Raw genomic sequence first — 22,506 nt, 5'->3', positions numbered from 1 at the left:
TGAGTATTCTCTCAATGGACCCGATCAGTTCAGTAAAGATTGTCTCATACTTACTAACTTCTGCCTGTACAGAGCACTGATAACTCGCAGAGAGAGAGGAGGGGGTCAATTTCCACTGTTCCTGGATTCCAGACAACCTGTTCCCCAGTGTTGTCTTGGTACTATTTTCACAAGTGTGTGGTAAAATTTCACAACTCTTAGATCAAAACTCATCACAGATCGTCAAAAAGGCTGTTACTTTTTTCTTCAAAACTTGAAGCACATTTTCAATTGACTAAGTACAAAACACAAAACCACACAGTAACATTTTCACCAAACCTAATCAGTGTTTCATCTAGAAATACCTTTCATATAAAGTAAATGCCTTTCACAATGCAATGCTCACAATACTTTTCATATGATTCTCTTCTCATTTGTTTAAATACATTTGACCATCACTTAATCTAGCTGCGCTTAATGGTTAATCACTTAACCGTTTGGTAAAACTATAGATTTTAAACTGGTTTGTCTACTATATAAGGATTTTGAGAACTACAGAAATAAAATGTGTTTGTAAAGTATAAACATCTAGATAACATGTATGATACATGATAACCATACATAATGACTGCTCATTATTGCTAATTGATTCCACATAGTGGGAACCACAATTGGTCACCATATAAAAGGATGTTTATGAACATTTCTTTCAACATGGAGCAGGATAGACAGCAAGGGAGAGGAAGAAATCAAAGAGCTTGTGGACAAGGGGCCAATCAGAGAGGAGGGATGGGCCCCATTAAAGAGGTCAGAGAGGTCAAAGAGGTGGACATGGGTCCCGTCAAAGAGGTCAGAGGTCAAAGAGGTGGACATGGGTCCCGTCAAAGAGCTGGACATCAGAGAGAGGGAGGCAGACGGCAGGGAACTGTTGTGTCTAATGAAGTCCGGGGGCCATCGTCGTTGACCATGTGGTAAACAGAGGCCTTACCATGGCAGAGGCTGCCAGATTAGTTCACCCCAATCTGAAAAGATCAACTGTCAATAAGATCATAAGAACATTTTCTCCAAGAAAACCGGTAAGTCTGAAGGATATGCGATATGCTTTACCATTACATTTACAATAAATTACATGTTGTAATGCATGTAAATTCACATAACTTGTTCCAGTATTCTTCCAGTATGATCTACTGACAGTATACTCTTGTTCTACCCTCAGAATTGACAGAAGACCCCCGTGGTGGTGGTCGTGTGCTGACCGACCAGCAGGAGTGGGCAGTGGTGGAAATGGTGAGGGCCAGGAATGACATACGTCTGTCTGAAATAAAGCAGGCCATTGAGGAGAATGATGCCACCTTTGCCAATGTGGCATCCATCAGCCTACCACCAATCACCTGCCTTTTGAAGAGGCACCAGGTATCTATGGAACACATTGACCTGGAGCCTTCTGAGAGAAACAACTGGGGGCCGAGTATGTTCAGGTGCAGCACTATATAAATACACTGTATTACTGTTGCTATTAATGCACATGCTACTTCACAATATCATAATGGAACTATACTGTAAAAAGAACTAACCAAAATATATTTTTAGAGGGTGATGGTGCTTGATGCTGCTGTGAACCATCACTAGTATATCTTTGTTGATGAAGCGGGCTTCAACCTGGGCCAAAACTTGGTGCCGTGGGCGGAACCTCATCTGCCAACGGGCGTCCGTCCAAGTGCCTGGACAACGCGGGGGAAACATTTCCAAGAGCAGCAGCTATCTCTGAAGATGGTGTGGTAGGACGTAGGCCATTACTTGGATCCTACCACGCTGCACACCAGCATCGAGCCACTTTGACTTGTATTTGTACTGAGCTGTTTGTTTGAACTACTGGCACACAGCTCGGACACCCATGCATACCCCACAAGTGAGGTCAGTGGGATTGGAGAGAGTCCCCTCTCCCTCTCTCTGTCTCTCTGTCTCTCTCTCTCTCTCTCTCTCTCTCTCTCTGTCGCTCTCTCTCTGACTGGAGTAGAGAAGTGAAATGGTGTGTCTCCTTTGGTCAACAATACTCACCTTGAGAGACTCCACAGCCTGTTGGAGCTCCTTCAGCTCCTTCTCTCTCTCCTGGAATCTCTGCTGGACTTTCTGCTGACTCATCCCCAGCTGCATCTGTGGAGAATCACTCTTCAATGAGCTATCAAGCTTTATTTGTCCAGTAGATCAATAGTATAGTAATGTGACATAGGGCACATAGAGAGGAAACTCTAAAATCTTGAGGAAGTTCCTTTACCATATGACATTTTCTATGTTGCTATGTTAATGATTATAGTGTTTATGGTAGGTGTACATGTATCAAGGTCACCTGGTATACTCGGCAGCTGGGTAAACACCTCCCGAGTATCATTTCTTACTCGGCAGGATCCGTCCACGTTTTCGGAGGGCTCCTGGCAAGCGGGGAGTCGCCGACCCGCGTTCAATGTGCCGGTCCGCTTAGCGAGTGCGTCCCGCACGCCCCCATGTCTTATTTTTTTTCAGTTTCATATTTTTGAAAAAATAATTTTTCATATTTTTTTTTCTGCTTCAAAGTAGATTAAGTGAAGCTTCACCTCCATTCAGGCAGTTATCACACCCCCCCACCCGGATTCGACCCCACTGGTCATTTAAAGACGTGTTTGGCTACGGGCACATGGTAAGTTATGCGTTCACCTGGTAGTCGTCTTTTTTTTCATTTTCATTTTCATATTTTTTTTTTTTTTTTGGTAGTCATTTAGCAGACACTCTTATCCAGAGCGACTTACAGTTAGTGATGCATATTTTCTTCATATTTTTTATTTTTTTAATATATTTTTTTCTAGCTTTATAAAAAAACAAACGGATAAAAACCTGGTGTTCTAATATGTACGGGTTCATGAGGGTTGCCTAATCACACATGTGACATTTTGGAAGGATGTGACCTTTTTAACCCTTCGAAACAGCACCTATGACCACAACGTAAGGCACTTCCGGTTGTCACAGGAAGCTGTAATTAAACACATATCCTCATTGGGACAAGCTCTTACAGAATCCTGAGTTTCAGGTCAATCCGTGAAAAACTAAACTTTTTACAGAGGGTTGAATGTAGCGTTTTCACTATCTGCTGGTGGATACATCTAAACCATGTTTAGGGTCAATCTTCCCACTTCCGGTTGCTCCAGGAAGCTTACACTCAACACAGGTAATCCTTATAGTGGCCTGATGGGTTGACAAAGAAGACAGTTTGATATGGCAATATAAACCCACATAGGCATCAAGTTGAAGTTAGGGCAGCAGGCAATGTATTTCTATGGAAAAGAGTTCACGGTCAACTGTTTGAATAAATGCACCCTGTTTTCACTGTTAAGGATTAATTCCACATAGTCATGGGTAGGCTTGCACAGATCGGGAGAACCTTAGGAGCGTTCCTGTGGTTGAAATGTTTTTCTATCCTTACTGGATCTAATGCTCTCACCCAAAAGCACCTCAAATTTAAGACCAGGCTTCATTTTGGGCCTTGTCCTGAGACCTTTCTGGATGTCTATATTTTAGCCCAAAAAACGTCAGAGCCTGCTGATCTTCACATATGTTGCTCTTTATATGCCCCCCAACCATAATCTGGAAATATATTAATTTCAGACTTCTGGACATAAAACTTACATATTGTGAAAACCACACACAGACATGTGAAATCCCTTAGCTAGATGAGCCTCAAACATCAGAGCAATGGCCTAGGCGACAACACCTTGGGTGGGCAATTGTCTTCCAAATGAATGTTCATATATAACACGCCATTCTCCAAATCAATATTTCTATATAACATGCCATTCTCCTAGCATTATGCTGTTGGGTCAGGGAGGTTGCAATGCTGGGAAAAACACCTCCACAGCAGATCAACACAGCATTGCAACATTTTTCGAACGAAAGTAACAGCGCCCTTGGGCACCCCTGTAGTTTATTTTTAGTCATTTAGCAGACACTCTTATCCAGAGTGACTTAATATATTTTTTGTGTAATTATTTCTTTCATACCTGCCCCCCAGTGGGAATCAAACCCTAAACCCTGGCATTGCAAATACCATGCTCTACAAACTGAGCCTCCTCATCCCTGCCACAATTCAGACTACTGGACATAATTATAATTCCTATCTAAACCTAACGGCTTGTGAAACCCCCACACAGAGGTGTGAAATCCCTCAACTTGAGGAGCTTCAAACATCAGAACAATGGCCTGACAACACCTGAGACATTTTTTAGGAAGATGGCATCATCTGGTTCTATTGCCAACATGATTAGCTAAGTTATAAAAAAGTATATTACAGAGTTAGGCTTTCACAATAACATTCCTGGAAACAGATTGTAATTTTGATGCGCATAGGAATCATGAGTGCATTCAGGTGCGTATGCCACGGCTAAGTTTATTCACAGTAGACAAACAGGCTCATTCTGTTCAGAATAACCCAGGGTATGACGTCATGTCATCTTGTAACTATACATCAAATATAGTGATCATAAATGTTGACACTGTATTTGACATGAGTTTTATAATAAGAAAATTTGAAGTGCACATTTGGACTCATGGGTGTTTTGCTTGCTTGTATGACATCAAAGCAGTATTTATTATAGTCCTCAACGTCTCATCTTTCAAAATACATTGAGTCCTCTGAAGCGTAGAGCCTGTGGTCTGAAGTCATGTATAGCATGTTACTGTACAGCCACTGCGTACCAATTTAGGCGTTTATCAGTGCCATTTTCAACCTGTATACTTTAAAGGGCTACATACAAATTGTGCAACAATATTGCATTTTTAAAAGCCTGTTATATTAAATGAAGTGCCCTTTAATATAGACCACATGTAAAATTCAATAAATCAGATTTTTTTATATGAATAAAGACTTGCAAAAGTGCTAAAATTCTGCATTTTGGCATGTCCCTCTGTGCACCCTCTGTGACTTCTAGGACTATTTTAACCCACTTAACCCCAGAATTCCCCCAAGTTTTCAGGATCATTGTAAAGCCCTAGTTATTCTGTTGCTTTGACAAAGTCATTTCGGGAGATTGTGATTTATTTAATGTGATTAGTGATTCATTTTAAAGGGGCAATCAGCAGATGCAACATCCATTGATTCTTGAAGAATATAACCTATAAATGCCTCATGAGCTTAGTTCAACTGTCGTACCCCATCAGAATCCAAAATAGAAGCTTGTTTTACTCCGATGTTTGTAAACAAAGTAAATGTAAACAAATACTGTATAGCCTCAAAATATTGTTAAAACTATCATTTTTTATGTCATGGATGGTCAGTCCTTGCTTCCATAGCTCTGTATTTGAATTTGAAAGGGATTACATTTCTCCAGCCCCATCCCTCAGCTTTTTACTAAAACAAGAGTTGGGAGTACGCTTTGTTATTGTTTCTACTGCTGATTGCTGCTTTAAGGTAAAACAAAGAAAAAATGTGTCCCTCATTTGAATAATGGTGAAACTATTCCTTTTTTTTTTTAAAGAAACATTGAACATCTAAGAGAGAGAGAGAGAGAGAGAGAGAGAGAGAGAGAGAGAGAGAAAGAGATAGAGAGAGGGAGTTGTCAGGAGAGAGAAAGAGTGAAAACAGTGGAGTGAGACAGCGAGAGAGAGAGTTGTGAGGAGAGAGAGAGTGAAACAGTGGAATGAGAGAGAGAGAGAGAGAGAGTTGTGAGGAGAGAGAAATAGTGAAAACAGTCGAGAGCGTTCATATTTTTTTTTCTGCTTCAAAGTAGATTAAGTGAAGCTTCACCTCCATTCAGGCAGTTATCACACCCCCCCACCCGGATTCGACCCCACTGGTCATTTAAAGACGTGTTTGGCTACGGGCACGTGGTAAGTTATGCGTTCACCTGGTAGTCGTCTTTTTTTTCATTTTCATTTTCATATTTTTTTTTTTTTTTTGGTAGTCATTTAGCAGACACTCTTATCCAGAGCGACTTACAGTTAGTGATGCATATTTTCTTCATATTTTTTATTTTTTTAATATATTTTTTTCTAGCTTTATAAAAAAACAAACGGATAAAAACCTGGTGTTCTAATATGTACGGGTTCATGAGGGTTGCCTAATCACACATGTGACATTTTGGAAGGATGTGACCTTTTTAACCCTTCGAAACAGCACCTATGACCACAACGTAAGGCACTTCCGGTTGTCACAGGAAGCTGTAATTAAACACATATCCTCATTGGGACAAGCTCTTACAGAATCCTGAGTTTCAGGTCAATCCGTGAAAAACTAAACTTTTTACAGAGGGTTGAATGTAGCGTTTTCACTATCTGCTGGTGGATACATCTAAACCATGTTTAGGGTCAATCTTCCCACTTCCGGTTGCTCCAGGAAGCTTAAACTCAACACAGGTAATCCTTATAGTGGCCTGATGGGTTGACAAAGAAGACAGTTTGATATGGCAATATAAACCCACATAGGCATCAAGTTGAAGTTAGGGCAGCAGGCAATGTATTTCTATGGAAAAGAGTTCACGGTCAACTGTTTGAATAAATGCACCCTGTTTTCACTGTTAAGGATTAATTCCACATAGTCATGGGTAGGCTTGCACAGATCGGGAGAACCTTAGGAGCGTTCCTGTGGTTGAAATGTTTTTCTATCCTTACCGGATCTAATGCTCTCACCCAAAAGCACCTCAAATTTAAGACCAGGCTTCATTTTGGGCCTTGTCCTGAGACCTTTCTGGATGTCTATATTTTAGCCCAAAAAACGTCAGAGCCTGCTGATCTTCACATATGTTGCTCTTTATATGCCCCCCAACCATAATCTGGAAATATATTAATTTCAGACTTCTGGACATAAAACTTACATATTGTGAAAACCACACACAGACATGTGAAATCCCTTAGCTAGATGAGCCTCAAACATCAGAGCAATGGCCTAGGCGACAACACCTTGGGTGGGCAATTGTCTTCCAAATGAATGTTCATATATAACACGCCATTCTCCAAATCAATATTTCTATATAACATGCCATTCTCCTAGCATTATGCTGTTGGGTCAGGGAGGTTGCAATGCTGGGAAAAACACCTCCACAGCAGATCAACACAGCATTGCAACATTTTTCGAACGAAAGTAACAGCGCCCTTGGGCACCCCTGTAGTTTATTTTTAGTCATTTAGCAGACACTCTTATCCAGAGTGACTTAATATATTTTTTGTGTAATTATTTCTTTCATACCTGCCCCCCAGTGGGAATCAAACCCTAAACCCTGGCATTGCAAATACCATGCTCTACAAACTGAGCCTCCTCATCCCTGCCACAATTCAGACTACTGGACATAATTATAATTCCTATCTAAACCTAACGGCTTGTGAAACCCCCACACAGAGGTGTGAAATCCCTCAACTTGAGGAGCTTCAAACATCAGAACAATGGCCTGACAACACCTGAGACATTTTTTAGGAAGATGGCATCATCTGGTTCTATTGCCAACATGATTAGCTAAGTTATAAAAAAGTATATTACAGAGTTAGGCTTTCACAATAACATTCCTGGAAACAGATTGTAATTTTGATGCGCATAGGAATCATGAGTGCATTCAGGTGCGTATGCCACGGCTAAGTTTATTCACAGTAGACAAACAGGCTCATTCTGTTCAGAATAACCCAGGGTATGACGTCATGTCATCTTGTAACTATACATCAAATATAGTGATCATAAATGTTGACACTGTATTTGACATGAGTTTTATAATAAGAAAATTTGAAGTGCACATTTGGACTCATGGGTGTTTTGCTTGCTTGTATGACATCAAAGCAGTATTTATTATAGTCCTCAACGTCTCATCTTTCAAAATACATTGAGTCCTCTGAAGCGTAGAGCCTGTGGTCTGAAGTCATGTATAGCATGTTACTGTACAGCCACTGCGTACCAATTTAGGCGTTTATCAGTGCCATTTTCAACCTGTATACTTTAAAGGGCTACATACAAATTGTGCAACAATATTGCATTTTTAAAAGCCTGTTATATTAAATGAAGTGCCCTTTAATATAGACCACATGTAAAATTCAATAAATCAGATTTTTTTATATGAATAAAGACTTGCAAAAGTGCTAAAATTCTGCATTTTGGCATGTCCCTCTGTGCACCCTCTGTGACTTCTAGGACTATTTTAACCCACTTAACCCCAGAATTCCCCCAAGTTTTCAGGATCATTGTAAAGCCCTAGTTATTCTGTTGCTTTGACAAAGTCATTTCGGGAGATTGTGATTTATTTAATGTGATTAGTGATTCATTTTAAAGGGGCAATCAGCAGATGCAACATCCATTGATTCTTGAAGAATATAACCTATAAATGCCTCATGAGCTTAGTTCAACTGTCGTACCCCATCAGAATCCAAAATAGAAGCTTGTTTTACTCCGATGTTTGTAAACAAAGTAAATGTAAACAAATACTGTATAGCCTCAAAATATTGTTAAAACTATCATTTTTTATGTCATGGATGGTCAGTCCTTGCTTCCATAGCTCTGTATTTGAATTTGAAAGGGATTACATTTCTCCAGCCCCATCCCTCAGCTTTTTACTAAAACAAGAGTTGGGAGTACGCTTTGTTATTGTTTCTACTGCTGATTGCTGCTTTAAGGTAAAACAAAGAAAAAATGTGTCCCTCATTTGAATAATGGTGAAACTATTCCTTTTTTTTTTTAAAGAAACATTGAACATCTAAGAGAGAGAGAGAGAGAGAGAGAGAGAGAGAGAGAGAGAGAGAGAGAGAGAGAGAGAAAGAGATAGAGAGAGGGAGTTGTCAGGAGAGAGAAAGAGTGAAAACAGTGGAGTGAGACAGCGAGAGAGAGAGTTGTGAGGAGAGAGAGAGTGAAACAGTGGAATGAGAGAGAGAGAGAGAGAGAGTTGTGAGGAGAGAGAAATAGTGAAAACAGTCGAGTGAGGCAGAGAGAGAGTTGTGAGGATAGAGAAAGAGAGAGTGTAAACAGTGGAGTGAGACAGAACGAGAGAGAAAGTGAATTGTGAGAAGAGAGAGAGTGAAAACAGTGGAGTGAGTCAGAGCGAAAGAGAGAGAGAGCTGTGAAGAGAGAGAAACGCTAGTTGGCATTGGCTCCCAAAACGATATCACAATAAAAAAAATGGTATAGAAAAGTATTTAGTATTTTGAAGAGTTTAGTTCAGCCCAGTGTGATTCAAATGACTAAATACTCAGAAGTCATTAAAATACGTATTTCAAATAGATGTAAGAGAAATACTGAACATCTCTGGCTACTACCCAACACTCTGTCACACTTCCTTATCAAAGAAAACACACCCCCTCTACATACAGAGTACACAGTCAAGTAGGAAGCCCCTCCCTGTCCTCTGGTGTAGAGTTCCATGAAACACAAAGTCATCTTTGACACTGAACAGAAAGTAATCTTTGACACTGCCATTGCTTAACCTACGGGAGAGAGCACCAAAATGGCAGAGAATCAGGAACTGTTCTGTTGCTCCATCTGTCTGGATCTACTGAAGGATCCGGTGACTACTGCCTGTGGACACAGCTACTGTATGGGCTGTATTAAAGAAAGCTGGGATCAGGAAGATCTGAAAGGTGTCTACAGCTGTCCACAGTGCAGACAGACCTTTACCCCAAGGCCTGTTCTGAACAGGAGCACTGTGTTGGCTGAAGTGGTGGATAAACTGAAGAAGACAGGACTCCAGGCTGCTCCCTCTCCTGCTCTGTGCTATGCTGGACCTGGAGATGTGGCGTGTGATTTCTGCACTGGGACCAGAAAGCAGAAAGCCCTCATGTCCTGTCTGGTGTGTCTGGCCTCTTACTGTGAGACTCACCTCCAATCTCACTATGAATCTCCTGCTTTGAAGAAGCACAAGCTGGTCAAAGCCACCGCACAACTACAGGAGAAGATCTGCTCTCATCATGACAAACTGCTGGAGGTTTACTGTCGTACCGATCAGCAGTGTATCTGTCTGCTGTGTGTGATGGATGAACATAAAGGCCATGATACAGTGTCAGCTGCAGCAGAGAGGACTGAGAAACAGGTAAGACCAGAACTACTTGTTGGTGACTGTCTGATAAACAAATAATTAAAGATACAGTAGGAACTAAGGCTGTTTAAATATGAGATCATTCAAATGAAATCAATCCTCAGCAGAACAAATATGAACACAAACCTTGAGTATATTGAGTTTGCTCCAAATGTATCACCATTTTCTGAAGTCAAACACTATTATCATTCTGAATGCCCTTTTAAGAGTCCAAAGTTCAGTCTCAACCCCTTGATACATGTACGCCTACCATAAAAACTATAATCTTTAACATAGCAACATAATAAAATAATTTCACACAGACTCTTCCTCAACATATTAATCCCTATCTTCTATGGGCCCTATGTCACATTACTATACTATTGATCTACTGGACAAATAAAGCTTGGTAGCTCATTGAAGAGTGATTCTCCACAGAGGCAGCTGGGGATGAGTCAGCAGAAAGTCCAGCAGAGATTCCAGGAGAGAGAGAAGGAGCTGAAGGAGCTCCAACAGGCTGTGGAGTCTCTCAAGGTGAGTATTGTTGACCAGAGGAGACACACCATTTCACTTCTCTACTCCAGTCAGAGAGAGAGAGATGCCCCTATCCAATCCCACTGACCCCACTGTTGGGAACAAGCTGTCTGGACCCCTTTCAGAGTATAGACTGCTTAATGTAACCGGCGAGGTGGGGACAGCTGAAGGGGGAGTTTGAGTCTCTCTCTCTGTCAGTGATGGGATGTAGGGAAAGCCCAGAGCTAGATTTACGTGTTGAGAGAGATGGATGCTCCCAGCTCTTTCTTTTTGGGGTTGGAAAAACAGAGTGGGGGAACCAAGAAGATCCCTTGTTTTATGTTTGTCTGATGGGCGGGTAACTTCTGTTGTGGGGAGATGAGGGAGCCTGATGGGTGGGTAACTTCTGTTGTGAGGAGATGAGGGAGCCTGATGGGTGGGTAACTTCTGTTGTGGGGAGATGAGGGAGCCTGATGGGTGGGTAACTTCTGTTGTGGGGAGATGAGGGAGCCTGAAGGGTGGGTAACTTCTGTTGTGGGGAGATGAGGGAGCCTGATGGGTGGGTAACTTCTGTTGTGGGGGAGATGAGGGAGCCTGATGGGTGGGTAACTTCTGTTGTGGGGAGATGAGGGAGCCTGATGGGTGGGTAACTTCTGTTGTGGGGGAGATGAGGGAGCCTGATGGGTGGGTAACTTCTGTTGTGGGGAGATGAGGCTGCGGCTGTGGAGTTGTACTCTGATTTATAGAGGGCATAACTCTGTGATCCTGGGTGTTCTCAGGTTCTGCTCACAGACCTTTCCAAACTCTCTCTGTCACAGAGAAATCAAATTGACATTTCCCGGGCCTTTCACAAACTCTCAGCTGCCGTCTCTCAGACGGTCTGCCTCTGGTGTTAGTTTAGACAAAAGACAGTGGTAGTAAAGGGGGGGTAGAAGGATAACTTTTATACTATTGCAGGTATTCCTTAAAGAGGTGGGGTTTCAAGTGTCTCCGGAAGGTGGTCAGTGACTCCGCTGTCCTGGCGTCCTGGGGGAGCTTGTTCCACCATTGGGGTGCCAGAGCAGCGAATAGCTTTGACTGGGCTGAGCGGGAACTGTGCTTCCGTAGAGGTAGTGGGGCTAGCAGGCCAGAGGTGGATGAACGTAGTGCCCTCGTTTGGGTGTAGGGACTGATCAGAGCCTGAAGGTAAGGAGGTGCCGTTCCCCTCACAGCTCCGTAGGCAAGCACCATGGTTTTGTAGTAGATGCGAGCTTCAACTGGAAGCCTGTGGAGTGTGCGGAGGAGCGGGGTGACATGAGAGAACTTGGGAAGGTTGAACACCAGACGGGCTGCAGCGTTCTGGATGAGTTGTAGGGGTTTAATGGCACAGGCAGGGAGCCCAGCCAACAGCGAGTTGCAGTAATCCAGACGGGAGATGACAAGTGCCTGGATTAGGACCTGTGCCGCTTTCTGTGTAAGGTAGGGTCGTACTCTGCGAATGTTGTAAAGCATGAACCTGCAGGATCGGGTCACCGCTTTGATGTTAGCAGAGAATGACAGGGTGTTGTCCAGGGTCACGCCAAGGTTCTTTGCACTCTGGGAGGAGGACACAATGGAGTTGTCAACCGTGATGGCGAGATCATGGAGCGGGCAGTCCTTCCCCGGGAGGAAGAGCAGCTCCGTCTTGCCGAGGTTCAGCTTGAGGTGGTGATCCGTCATCCACACTGATATGTCTGCCAGACATACAGAGATGTGATTCGCCACCTGGTTATCAGAAGGGGGAAAAGAGAAAATTAATTTTGTGTCGTCTGAGTAGCAATGATAGGAGAGACCATGCGGCCGGAGAGACTCAATACAGCAGGGGTCTCTGATTTCTATGCTGCAGTACTGAGGGCTGGAGCAGCCTGAAGAGGGGCCACCACCGTTTCCACCACTGCAAGTGACAGCAGAGACTGGGGACTGGCAGGAGAGTCCGGAGGACTTACTGACTTTTAACACTCTGAGCTTAGTGGGAGTGAAGGGGCATCAGTGGCAGGGGGTTGTGGGGGCTGAGAGCATGGCAGGGTATAGGTGGAGGGGCTCTATAAGCTCCCAGTGCTGGAAAGGTCAGGGGTCCTCCAGTGGAGGGTATTACATGGAGCCCTGGACACCAATAGCTGGTTGGCTCGGGTTGACCTGGGAGTTGGGGAGGGGTGTCCGTTTTCTGCAATGACAGACTGCAATGCCAGGGTAATGTCATTACTGTTGACGCCTTAGGGTTGAGTTTGAGTTGTACAAAATGATCAACAGTGTGGAGATGTTTCAGGAGGTATGGGGGCTCAGGGGGGCTGTCTGTACGGCTGGAGAGGAGGGGCTGGATGGACGGTTGGAATGTGGTGCTGGTTGGTGTATTGTACTGTGGTGTTGGGTACTCGATAATGTGATTGTGTGGAGGTTGTGGTGGCACGCAATGTGCTTTTAGGGGTGGGGGTGTTAGTGTAATGAGGAAGGCTCATTAAAGTAAGACAAGTCAGTCTCTCTCTCTCTCTCTCTTAACAGAGCTCTGCACAGGCAGCAGTGGAGGACAGTGATAAGATCTTTACTGAGCTGATCCGCTCCATTGAGAGAAGGCGCTCTGAGGTGAAGGAGCTGATCAGAGCCCAAGAGAAGGCTCAAGTGAGTCAAGCTGAAGGACTCCTGGAGCAACTGGAGCAGGAGATAGCTGAGCTGAGGAAGAGAAGCACTGAGCTGGAGCAGCTCTCACACACAGAGGATCACATCCATTTCCTCCAGGTAACTCAACTGCCTTGACACATGTGATATGAAGCTAAAACTCAATGTGAAACTCTCAATCATTTGGTTCTGTTCTCTCTCTCTCTCTCTGTCTCCAGAGTTATCAGTCTCTCTCCGGTACCAGTGTATCTTCAGACTTACCCAGCATCGTTGTCCGTCCTCTTCAGTACTTTGGAGATGTGAGTAAGACTGTGTCTGAACTGAGAGAGAAACTAGAAGACGTCCTTAAAGGAGAATGGACCAAGATCTCCACTACAGGTGTGTTGAAAATAATAAGAACATCAACTTTAGACCATTGAAAGTTCCCTAATAGTCATATACATGTGGAATATGGTATGATGATAACATTCCCTCTCTCTGTAAATGTGTTTGTGTGTCTGTAGTGAATATAGTGGATGGTGTACTGCCTCCAGAGCCCAAGACCAGAGAACAGTTCTTACAATGTGAGTCTCTTTATTCTGAAGTAACTAACAGTCTCTTTTTACTGACACTCCTAACAATCCCTCTAGAAATATATAGCAATAGTAGATCTAATCAAAGACTGGGTATCTATCTGACTCCTCATATTTCTCTGATTTGATTTTTGCTGTGCTCTAATCAAAGACAGGGTAGATACAGTATCTGACTTCACTTATTGTTCTAACTCCCCTCATTGGTCTCTGCTCTGCTCTTCTCCCAGATTCCTGTCAGCTCACACTGGACCCAAACACAGCAGGCACACTCCTTTCTCTGTCTGAAGGGAACAGGAAGGTGACCTATACAGACCAAGAACAACCATATCCTGATCATCCAGACAGATTCACAAACAACTTGATGGTTCTGTGTAGAGAGGGTCTGTCTGGACGCTGTTACTGGGAGGTGGAGTGGAGTGGGTGGTGTGCTACATCAGTCTCATATAAAGACATCAGCAGAACAGGGAGAGATGGTAGATTTGGACACAATAACAAGTCCTGGAGTTTTCAGTGTTATAGTGGTGGTTATTGGTTCAGACACAATAATGTTAGGACTAAAGTATCAGGCCCTCAGTCCTCCAGAGTAGGAGTGTACCTGGATCACAAGGCAGGTACTCTGTCCTTCTATAGTGTCTCTGACACAATGACCCTCCTCCACAGAGTCCAGACCACATTCACTCAGCCCCTCTATCCTGGGGTTTGGCTCTATAATGGTACTGCTGAGCTGGTTAAACTGTAGTAGGGTCCACATAGATACTAGTCATGCTGGTGTAGTCTATAGCTGAGCTGGTTAAACTGTAGTAGGGTCCACATAGATACTAGTCATGCTGGTGTAGTCTATAGCTGAGCTGGTTAAACTGTAGTAGGGTCCACATAGATACTAGTCATGCTGGTGTAGTCTATAGCTGAGCTGGTTAAACTGTAGTAGGGTCCACATAGATACTAGTCATGCTGGTGTAGTCTATAGCTGAGCTGGTTAAACGGTAGTAGGGTCCACATAGATACTAGTCATGCTGGTGTAGTCTATAGCTGAGCTGGTTAAACTGTAGTAGGGTCCACATAGATACTAGTCAAGCTGGTGTAGTCTATAGCTGAGCTGGTTAAACTGTATTAGGGTCCACATAGATACTAGTCATGCTGATGGTGATGGTCCCCAGATGTGATGATTCATTCTGCTCTGTTTTTATGTACAATGATTTGATTGATTTGATCTTCAGAAGATGTTATGAATTCCAATTCAATGCATTCATATTTTTTTTAAGTGCAACGTTTTAATCTTATACATTTACATTAATCATGATGTATGCTGTTAATGTATGTTGGTTGTCATTCAGAACCATTGAAATGTTTTCTCAATTGGTTCTCTGTCTCAATGTCATTTTCCTCAGTATCATGGAACAGGTAGTGTTACTTACTTGCTAATTGAACTATATGGGCCGGTTTCCCGGACACAGATGAAGCCTAGTCCTAGACTAAAAAGCATGTTCAATGGAGATGTCCGGGAAACCGGCCCTAAGTTTGGCATCTTTTATTCTCCCATACTGCTCAGTCAAGCAACATTAACCCTGTCCAGCAGGTGGTGCTATTAACCAAACAATAAAAACCATTAGATATCTTGACTTGCCACTCAGTATATTACATTTACGTCATTTAGCAGACACTCTTATCCAGAGCGACTTACAGGAGCAATTAGGGTTAAGTGCCTTGCTCAAGGGCACATCGACAGATTTCACCTAGTCGGCTCGGGGATTAGAACCAGCAACCTTTCGGTTACTGGCATAACGCTCTTAACCACTAAGCTACCTGCCGCCCTAGACCATCATATCAGTAATGTTCAGAATTGTACTTTAATATCATTGGAGATTGATGGTCTTTTTAATCCACTATCCAGAGTCAGGAACAGATGAAGTTAGGTCTGCTACTGTTCAGTTATTAAATATGATTCATGGTGATGGGAAATAAAAAATCCATCTAGTAGTAGTTTTCCTTTGCTATTTATTCCAAGGTGTGTCTTTAACTTGTAAATGGATTGTGTTGAAGCTGGCATGTGGTGTGGATGATAGAATAGAGTGAATAGAGGAGAGAAGAGAGGAGGAGAGGAGAACATCATATAGAAGACAGATAAGATAGAGAGACAATTCATACCCAGGGGAGTTACTGACTCTGGCCCAAATGACACCCTGTTCCCTACGTAGTGCACTAGGCTACTTCTGAACAGATCTAAAGTAGTGCACTACATAGGGAATAGGGTGGAGATTGGAGATTTGCTCACTGTCATTAGAATGAAGATTTCCATACAGGAGTTACTGTCTCTGTCCCAAATCTCTCCCTGTTCCCTACGTAGTGCACTAGGCTTCTTCTGACCAGATCTAAAGTAGTCTTCTAGATTTTACATGTTTTCTCCCTGTCGTTAGAAAATGACAATATGGTAATGACTTTAGTGGTTTCCTCCCCCTTTGTTTTTATTGGTTGTGTGTTATGTGTGTTGTTGTGTTAGGTTTTCCCCCTGTGTTCCTAATGGAAAATCCATTAACAATGAATCAGAAACAAATTATATTCCAGTTGTGTTTAGACAACCTCATGGCTGACATCCCCCAGAACTTTACCTGATGTTCTCTCTCTCAAACCATACACATTTACGGCATTTAGCAGACGCTCTTATCCAGAGCAACTTACCGTTAGTGCATGTATATACAGTGAGCTCCATAATTCATTGGACAGTGACCATTGTTTTGTTATTTTGGTTCTGTACTCTAGCACTTTGAGTTTGAAAGGATACAATGACAATGAGCGTGAAGTGCAGACTGTCAGCTTTAATTTGAGGGTATTTTCATACATATCGGATGAACCGTTTAGAAATGACAGCACCTTTTGTACATGGTCCCCCCATTTTAAGGTACTACAAGTATTTGTTAAATTGGCTTCACAGATGTGTGTCGTTAGGCAGGTGTATTCATTTGTGTCATTAGTGAATGCAGGAGAGCTGTTGATGAATAGTAATGATTCTAGACTTTGCTATTGCCTTTGGAGGTTGTTATTGGGGTGTGACAACACGAGGAAGACAGCAGTGTCGATGCAAATGAAGTTGGCCGTCATAAGGCTCAGAAATGAAAATCAATCTTTCAGGAACATTGCAAAAACCCTGGCCATGCCCAAGTCAACAGTTTTGTTCATCATTAACAAGAAAAAAACAACCGGTGAACTCAATTATGTCAAAAGACACGGTAGACAGAGGAAGATCACTGTAGTGGATGACCGGAGAATACTCTCTATGGTGAAGAAAAAACCCCTGATAACAGCCCAACAGATCAAAAACACTCTCCTGGATGCAGGTGTAGATGTGTCAAAGTCTACCATACGCAGAAGACTACACCAGCAGGACTACAGAGGGTACACTACAAGATGCAAACCACTGATGAGCCTGAAGAACAGAAAGGCAAGATTACAGTTTGCTAAAAAGCACCTAAAAGAGCCCCAAGAGTTCTGGAAAAAAGTATTGTGGACAGATGAGACAAAGATTAACATGTACCAGAGTGATGGAAAGACAAAAGTGTGGAGAAAAAAAAGAAATGCCCATGATCCAAAGCATACCACCTCATCCATGAAACATGGTGGAGGGGGTGTTATGGCTTGGGCCTGTATGGCTGCCAGTGGAACAGGCTCACTTGTCTTCATCGATGATGTGACTGCAGACAGAAGTAGAACAATGAATTCTGAAGTCTACAGAAATATTTTATCTGCTCAGATAAAACCAAATGCCTCCAAACTCATTGGACGGCACTTAATCATACAACAAGACAATGACCCTAAACATACTGCTAGAGCAACAAATGGGTTTTTGATGGCCAAAAAGTGGAAAATCCTTGACTGGCCGAGTCAATCACCAGATCTGAATCCAATTGAACATGCATTTTACATGCTGAAGAGGAGACTTAAGGCAATAAGTCCCCGAAACAAGCAGGAACTGAAGATGGCTGCAGTACAGGCCTGGCAGAGCATCACCAGGGAAGATACCCAGCGTCTGGTGATGGCGATGCATCGCAGACTTCAAGCAGTCATTGCATGCAAAGGATATGCGACCAAATATTAACAATGATTACTTTATTCTACATTATGTTAAACTGTCCAATGTTTTTTGATGCCCGAAAATGGGGGGGACTATGTACAAAAGCTTCTATAATTCGTAAACGGTTCATCCGATATGTATGAAAATACCCTCAAATTAAAGCTGACAGTCTGCACTTCACCCTCATTGTCATTGTATCCTTTCAAACTCAAACTGCTAGAGTACAGAACCAAAATAACAAAAGAATGGTCACTGTCCAGTGAATTATGGAGCTCACTGTATATACATGACTGTATGTCGCTTTGGATAAAAGCGTCCGCTAAATGGCATATTATATTATTATATATATTTTTCATACTGGCCCCCATGGGAATCGAAACCACAACCCTGGCATTGCAAACACCATGCTCTACCAACTGAGCTACATCCCTGCCGGCCATTCCCTCCCCTACCCTGGACCAATTGTGCGCCGCCCGGTCGCTGACGGCTACGACAGAGCCTGGATTTGAACCAAGATCTCTAGTGGCACAGCTATCACTGTGATGCAGTGCCTTAGACCACTGCGCCACTCGGGAGACTATAGAAAGCAGCCAACCTCAATATGGTTCCATTCCTGTAGTTATCAGGACACATGAGGTGTGGAACTATTATCTCCTTTCTAAGTGTGAACTTGTCCACTTCCCTTCATGGATTTAAAAGGAAATGACTGGTATATGTAAACTCCCTCTACCCCATGCCAACACCAATCCAATGCTGTACAATTAATTCCATAGCTTAACATGGGAAATGCTCACTGCCTCCCATACGAGTCATTGAAGCGTTGGATGAGATAGGACCCTGCCTTCAACAGGGGATATTTGTTGGACCCGTCACAACAGGTGAGGAGGGCCTCATCCTCCAGCTGCCCAAAGAAAGCCAGGGACTGCCTTGTGCTCCAGTCTCCAGCAGGGGGCAGCAAAACCCTATAGACCTGAAAGGGAAAGTGAGGAGTAAAAACCTAAGGTGAATTTACATTGATGTTTCCATAGAGACCTGAGTCGTATTCACTAGGCACCAAACTGAAGATAATTAGCTGAAACAGGGAGGGACTAACTGAACGAGAAACGTTTTTGATGTTTGTACTTTTAGGACTTTTCTATTGGTTCCATTACAACAGGCAAACTCAATCAAGCACTGCTTATTAAGTATTCAACATGATTTTAAATAGTAATTGAATGCAGGTCTGTTTCCACATGCAATAAGCCTGTAACATCTTGTATGATCTTATGAGTTAACAGTGTATCAAATGGAAGGGCAAGTCTCACCACTGAGAGGAAAACATCACTGGTCCACCTCTGCATCAGGTCAGCTATGTTGATCAGTACTGTCCCAGGGATGCTGGGAGCAGAGATTAACTCCCCTGACCTGGTACCCACCTATGGAGTTGTCATTTTAATATCAGTTTAACCCCATTACTGCTATAACACACACAAGCCATGTTAATAGAATGAAATGGATCCAGGTTCCATTTATTCTACAATAGATTTACTGCCTGTGGAACACTTCTCAAAAGTGGTCTTAAATCAAGGTGACTGCAGGTCTCAATCGCAAACGAATGGGGGAAGAATTAATGAAATGGCCACCCGGACTATTTACATTGACCCCCCCCCCCCCCCCCCCTTTTGATTTTACACTGCTGCTACTTGCTGTTTATCTATGCATAGTCACTTTACAAATGACCTCAACTAACCTGTACCCCCACACATTGACTGGCAGAGCTACTCCACATCAAGAATGACCCCCTGTATATAGCCTCATTATTGTTATGTCATTTTATTGTGTTACTTTTGATTTGATTTGTTTTTAAAATATAGTTTATTTAGTAAATATTTTCTTAACTCTATTTCTTGAACAGCATTGTTGGTTAAGGGTTTGTAAGTAAGCATTTCACGGTAAGGTCTACACCTGTTGTATTCGGCGCATGTGACAAATGTAATTACATTTTATTTTATTTTATTTGAAAATGGCACCATCTAGAAAGATGGCATTTAGAGGTATGGAGAAACAAGATTCACACAACAGAGCTGACCACAACTGGACTGGACTGGCTGGGATATTTTCTTTACACATTGTCCTTTCAAGGATGGTTCCAGAACTTGGCTTGACTCAGCTCTGTAGTGTTAGCCAGCCCAGTTTGGCCCTGCTTGACTCAGCTCTGTAGCATTAGCCAGCCCAGTTTGGCCCTGCTTGGCTTGACTCAGCTCTGTAGTGTTAACCAGCCCAGTTTGGCCCTGCTTGACTCAGCTCTGTAGTGTTAGCCAGCCCAGTTTGGCCCTGCTTGGCTTGACTCAGTTCTATAGTGACAAACCGTCATCAGTGTGTTGGAGGGGATCAGTCTGATCAAGGAGAGGCGCAGAATCACTGATCTGGACCACTTAGTGAGTCAATATTTGAGATGCAAGTGGATTTGTAGATTAGTGAGTCTGTGCAGTTCACCGCAATGGATTTGATCTAAAACATGCACAATGTCATGAAGACCACTGCTACTCCATAGAATGAAACCATCCCCTATGAGGACTAATGACCAACTCTGAAACTCACCACACTATGCTGTACTGACAGCATCATCATCACACTAGCATTAATGTTCACACTCTGGGGCTCATTTGTCCACATTTAAACTGGTCTAGGTCTCCTTACAGGTGAGACACATTTAAACTGGTCTAGGTCTCCTTACAGGATGGACACATTTAAACTGGTCTAGGTCTCCTTACAGGTTGGACACATGTGTCACGGTTTCGGCCGAGGCTGCTCCTCCTCCTTGCTCGGGCAGGCTTCGGCGGTCGTCGTCCCCGGAGTACTAGCTATCACCGTTTGATGTTTGTTTGGTTTTGTCTTTTTGTACACCTGTTTCCTTTTTGGTTAATTATGTCTCCTATAAGTTTCTGGTTTTGTTAGTCATGTGTTGTGTGTTATTGTTCCGCCTGCCACTGGTGCGGCTCGTCATTCCTGCTTTTGTAATTTCCAGTCACTGTATTGTTTTTGTGCGCTTTGGATGATTGTGTTTTGCGCATTGTTGCGCATTGTCCGCCTCCTGCTTTGTCGAGGCCAGAGTCTGTTTATTTGTTTGTATTCAGTAAAGTCGGTTGGAGTTAGCTTCTGTGTCCTGCGTGTGACTCCTCCACCACATCCACATCAGCCGGTCTCCTGACAACATGGGTCTAGAGGTCTCTAGTGGTTGAGTCTTGGTCTGGGTCTCACTGGTTCTGTTCCAATCAGTCTTGTCTCCATCTCTGGTATATTCAGTACCAATACACCAACGTCATACACTCCAGACCTGGGTTCCAGTGCTTAATTTGAGCCGGATCTGGCACCTCTCAGATTTGACCTCATTTGTTCCAGCACCTATTTGCCCGGCTCCGGTACCTCACGCATTATTTATACAATTTGTTCACTGTTTGCACTGTAAACATTTAAAAAAGCGATCAGAGTTAAATCAAGTTGCCTCCTGGTTATTTCTCCCACCTCCCAGAAAAACCATCATGTAAAAGTGCGGAGATCCTTCTGTGCAATCATTCTAATCCTTCCCCACTGATTTCAGACCTGCTCTCTTATTTCTACATATGTCCATCCACCGACGAAGTGCACGGGGGGGGGGCAGTGCCCGGAGCAGGTGCAATTTGGACAGAGGCTCAGTTCAAGACCAAGCAAACGTATAACCCCTGGCTTGTCAAGCAACATTCAAAGCTTATAATTGTAATAGCCAGTTATAATTGTAATGGCTTAGCAGATAATAACAAAAGAAGAACAATATTTACATGGCTCCAAGAGAAGGAATATAATATCTATTGTTTACAGGAAACCCATTCAACAATTCTAGATGAAGTTGGGTGGAAAAAGGACTGGGGGGGGAAATATACTTCTCCCATGGGCTAAGAAACTCAAAAGGGGTGATGATATTAATTAACAGTAATTTCGATCTGAATGTGCAAATTGTCCAAACAGATACGCAAGGTAGATAGATTTTTTAAAATATGTTATTGGACCATAAACAAATATGTCTCATGAACCTTTACGGACCAAATAATGATGATCTGAGGATGCCTCCCGCGACGGCGTGACCCGTCAGAGCTATAGTGGCCTTGCCATGCGGATATCCTCGCATGCGTTTGTTGACAATCTAGGTCTTAGTTGTTGAAGTGCATCGCACATATCTGAATTGGCACTCGAGCTCCAAAAGAGAGACACACAGGGCAGTCACCAGGGAAGTGAGGGTGTTATTACTGCACACAGGGCAGTCACCAGGGAAGTGATGGTGTTATTACTGCACACAGGGCAGTCACCAGGGAAGTGAGGGTGTTATTACTGCACACAGGGCAGTCACCAGGGAAGTGAGGGTGTTATTACTGCACACAGGGCAGTCACCAGGGAAGTGATGGTGTTATTACTGCACACAGGGCAGTCACCAGGGAAGGGAGGGTGTTATTACTGCACACAGGGCAGTCACTAGGGAAGTGATGGTGTTATTACTGCACACAGGGCAGTCACCAGGGAAGTGATGGTGTTATTACTCCACACAGGGCAGTCACCAGGGAAGTGAGGGTGTAATTACTGCACACAGGGCAGTCACCAGGGAAGTGATGGTGTTATTACTGCACACAGGGCAGTCACCAGGGAAGTGATGGTGTTATTACTGCACACAGGGCAGTCACCAGGGAAGTGGTGGTGTTATTACTGCACACAGGGCAGTCACCAGGAGAGT

At 43.2% G+C, this 22,506-nt stretch overlaps 1 protein-coding gene across 1 annotated transcript; it reads left to right on the top strand.

Annotated features, from left to right (window-relative positions):
- The first annotated feature begins 9,167 nt into the window (after window positions 1-9,167).
- On the top strand, window positions 9,168-15,453 carry LOC311122826 (tripartite motif-containing protein 16-like). Its single transcript, XM_084197143.1, has 6 exons — window positions 9,168-9,998; window positions 10,422-10,517; window positions 13,014-13,247; window positions 13,346-13,505; window positions 13,631-13,690; window positions 13,927-15,453. Exons 1-6 carry the CDS (start codon window positions 9,417-9,419, stop codon window positions 14,436-14,438), a joined length of 1,644 nt encoding a protein of 547 aa, XP_084053269.1. The 5' UTR covers window positions 9,168-9,416; the 3' UTR covers window positions 14,439-15,453.
- Window positions 15,454-22,506: the final 7,053 nt, after the last annotated feature.

This window comes from Coregonus lavaretus (genome assembly GCF_964263955.1).
Source record: "Coregonus lavaretus genome assembly, contig: HAP1_SCAFFOLD_3024, whole genome shotgun sequence".
Taxonomy (NCBI): Eukaryota; Metazoa; Chordata; class Actinopteri; order Salmoniformes; family Salmonidae; genus Coregonus; species Coregonus lavaretus.
This window is presented reverse-complemented; position numbering and strand designations above follow the sequence as displayed.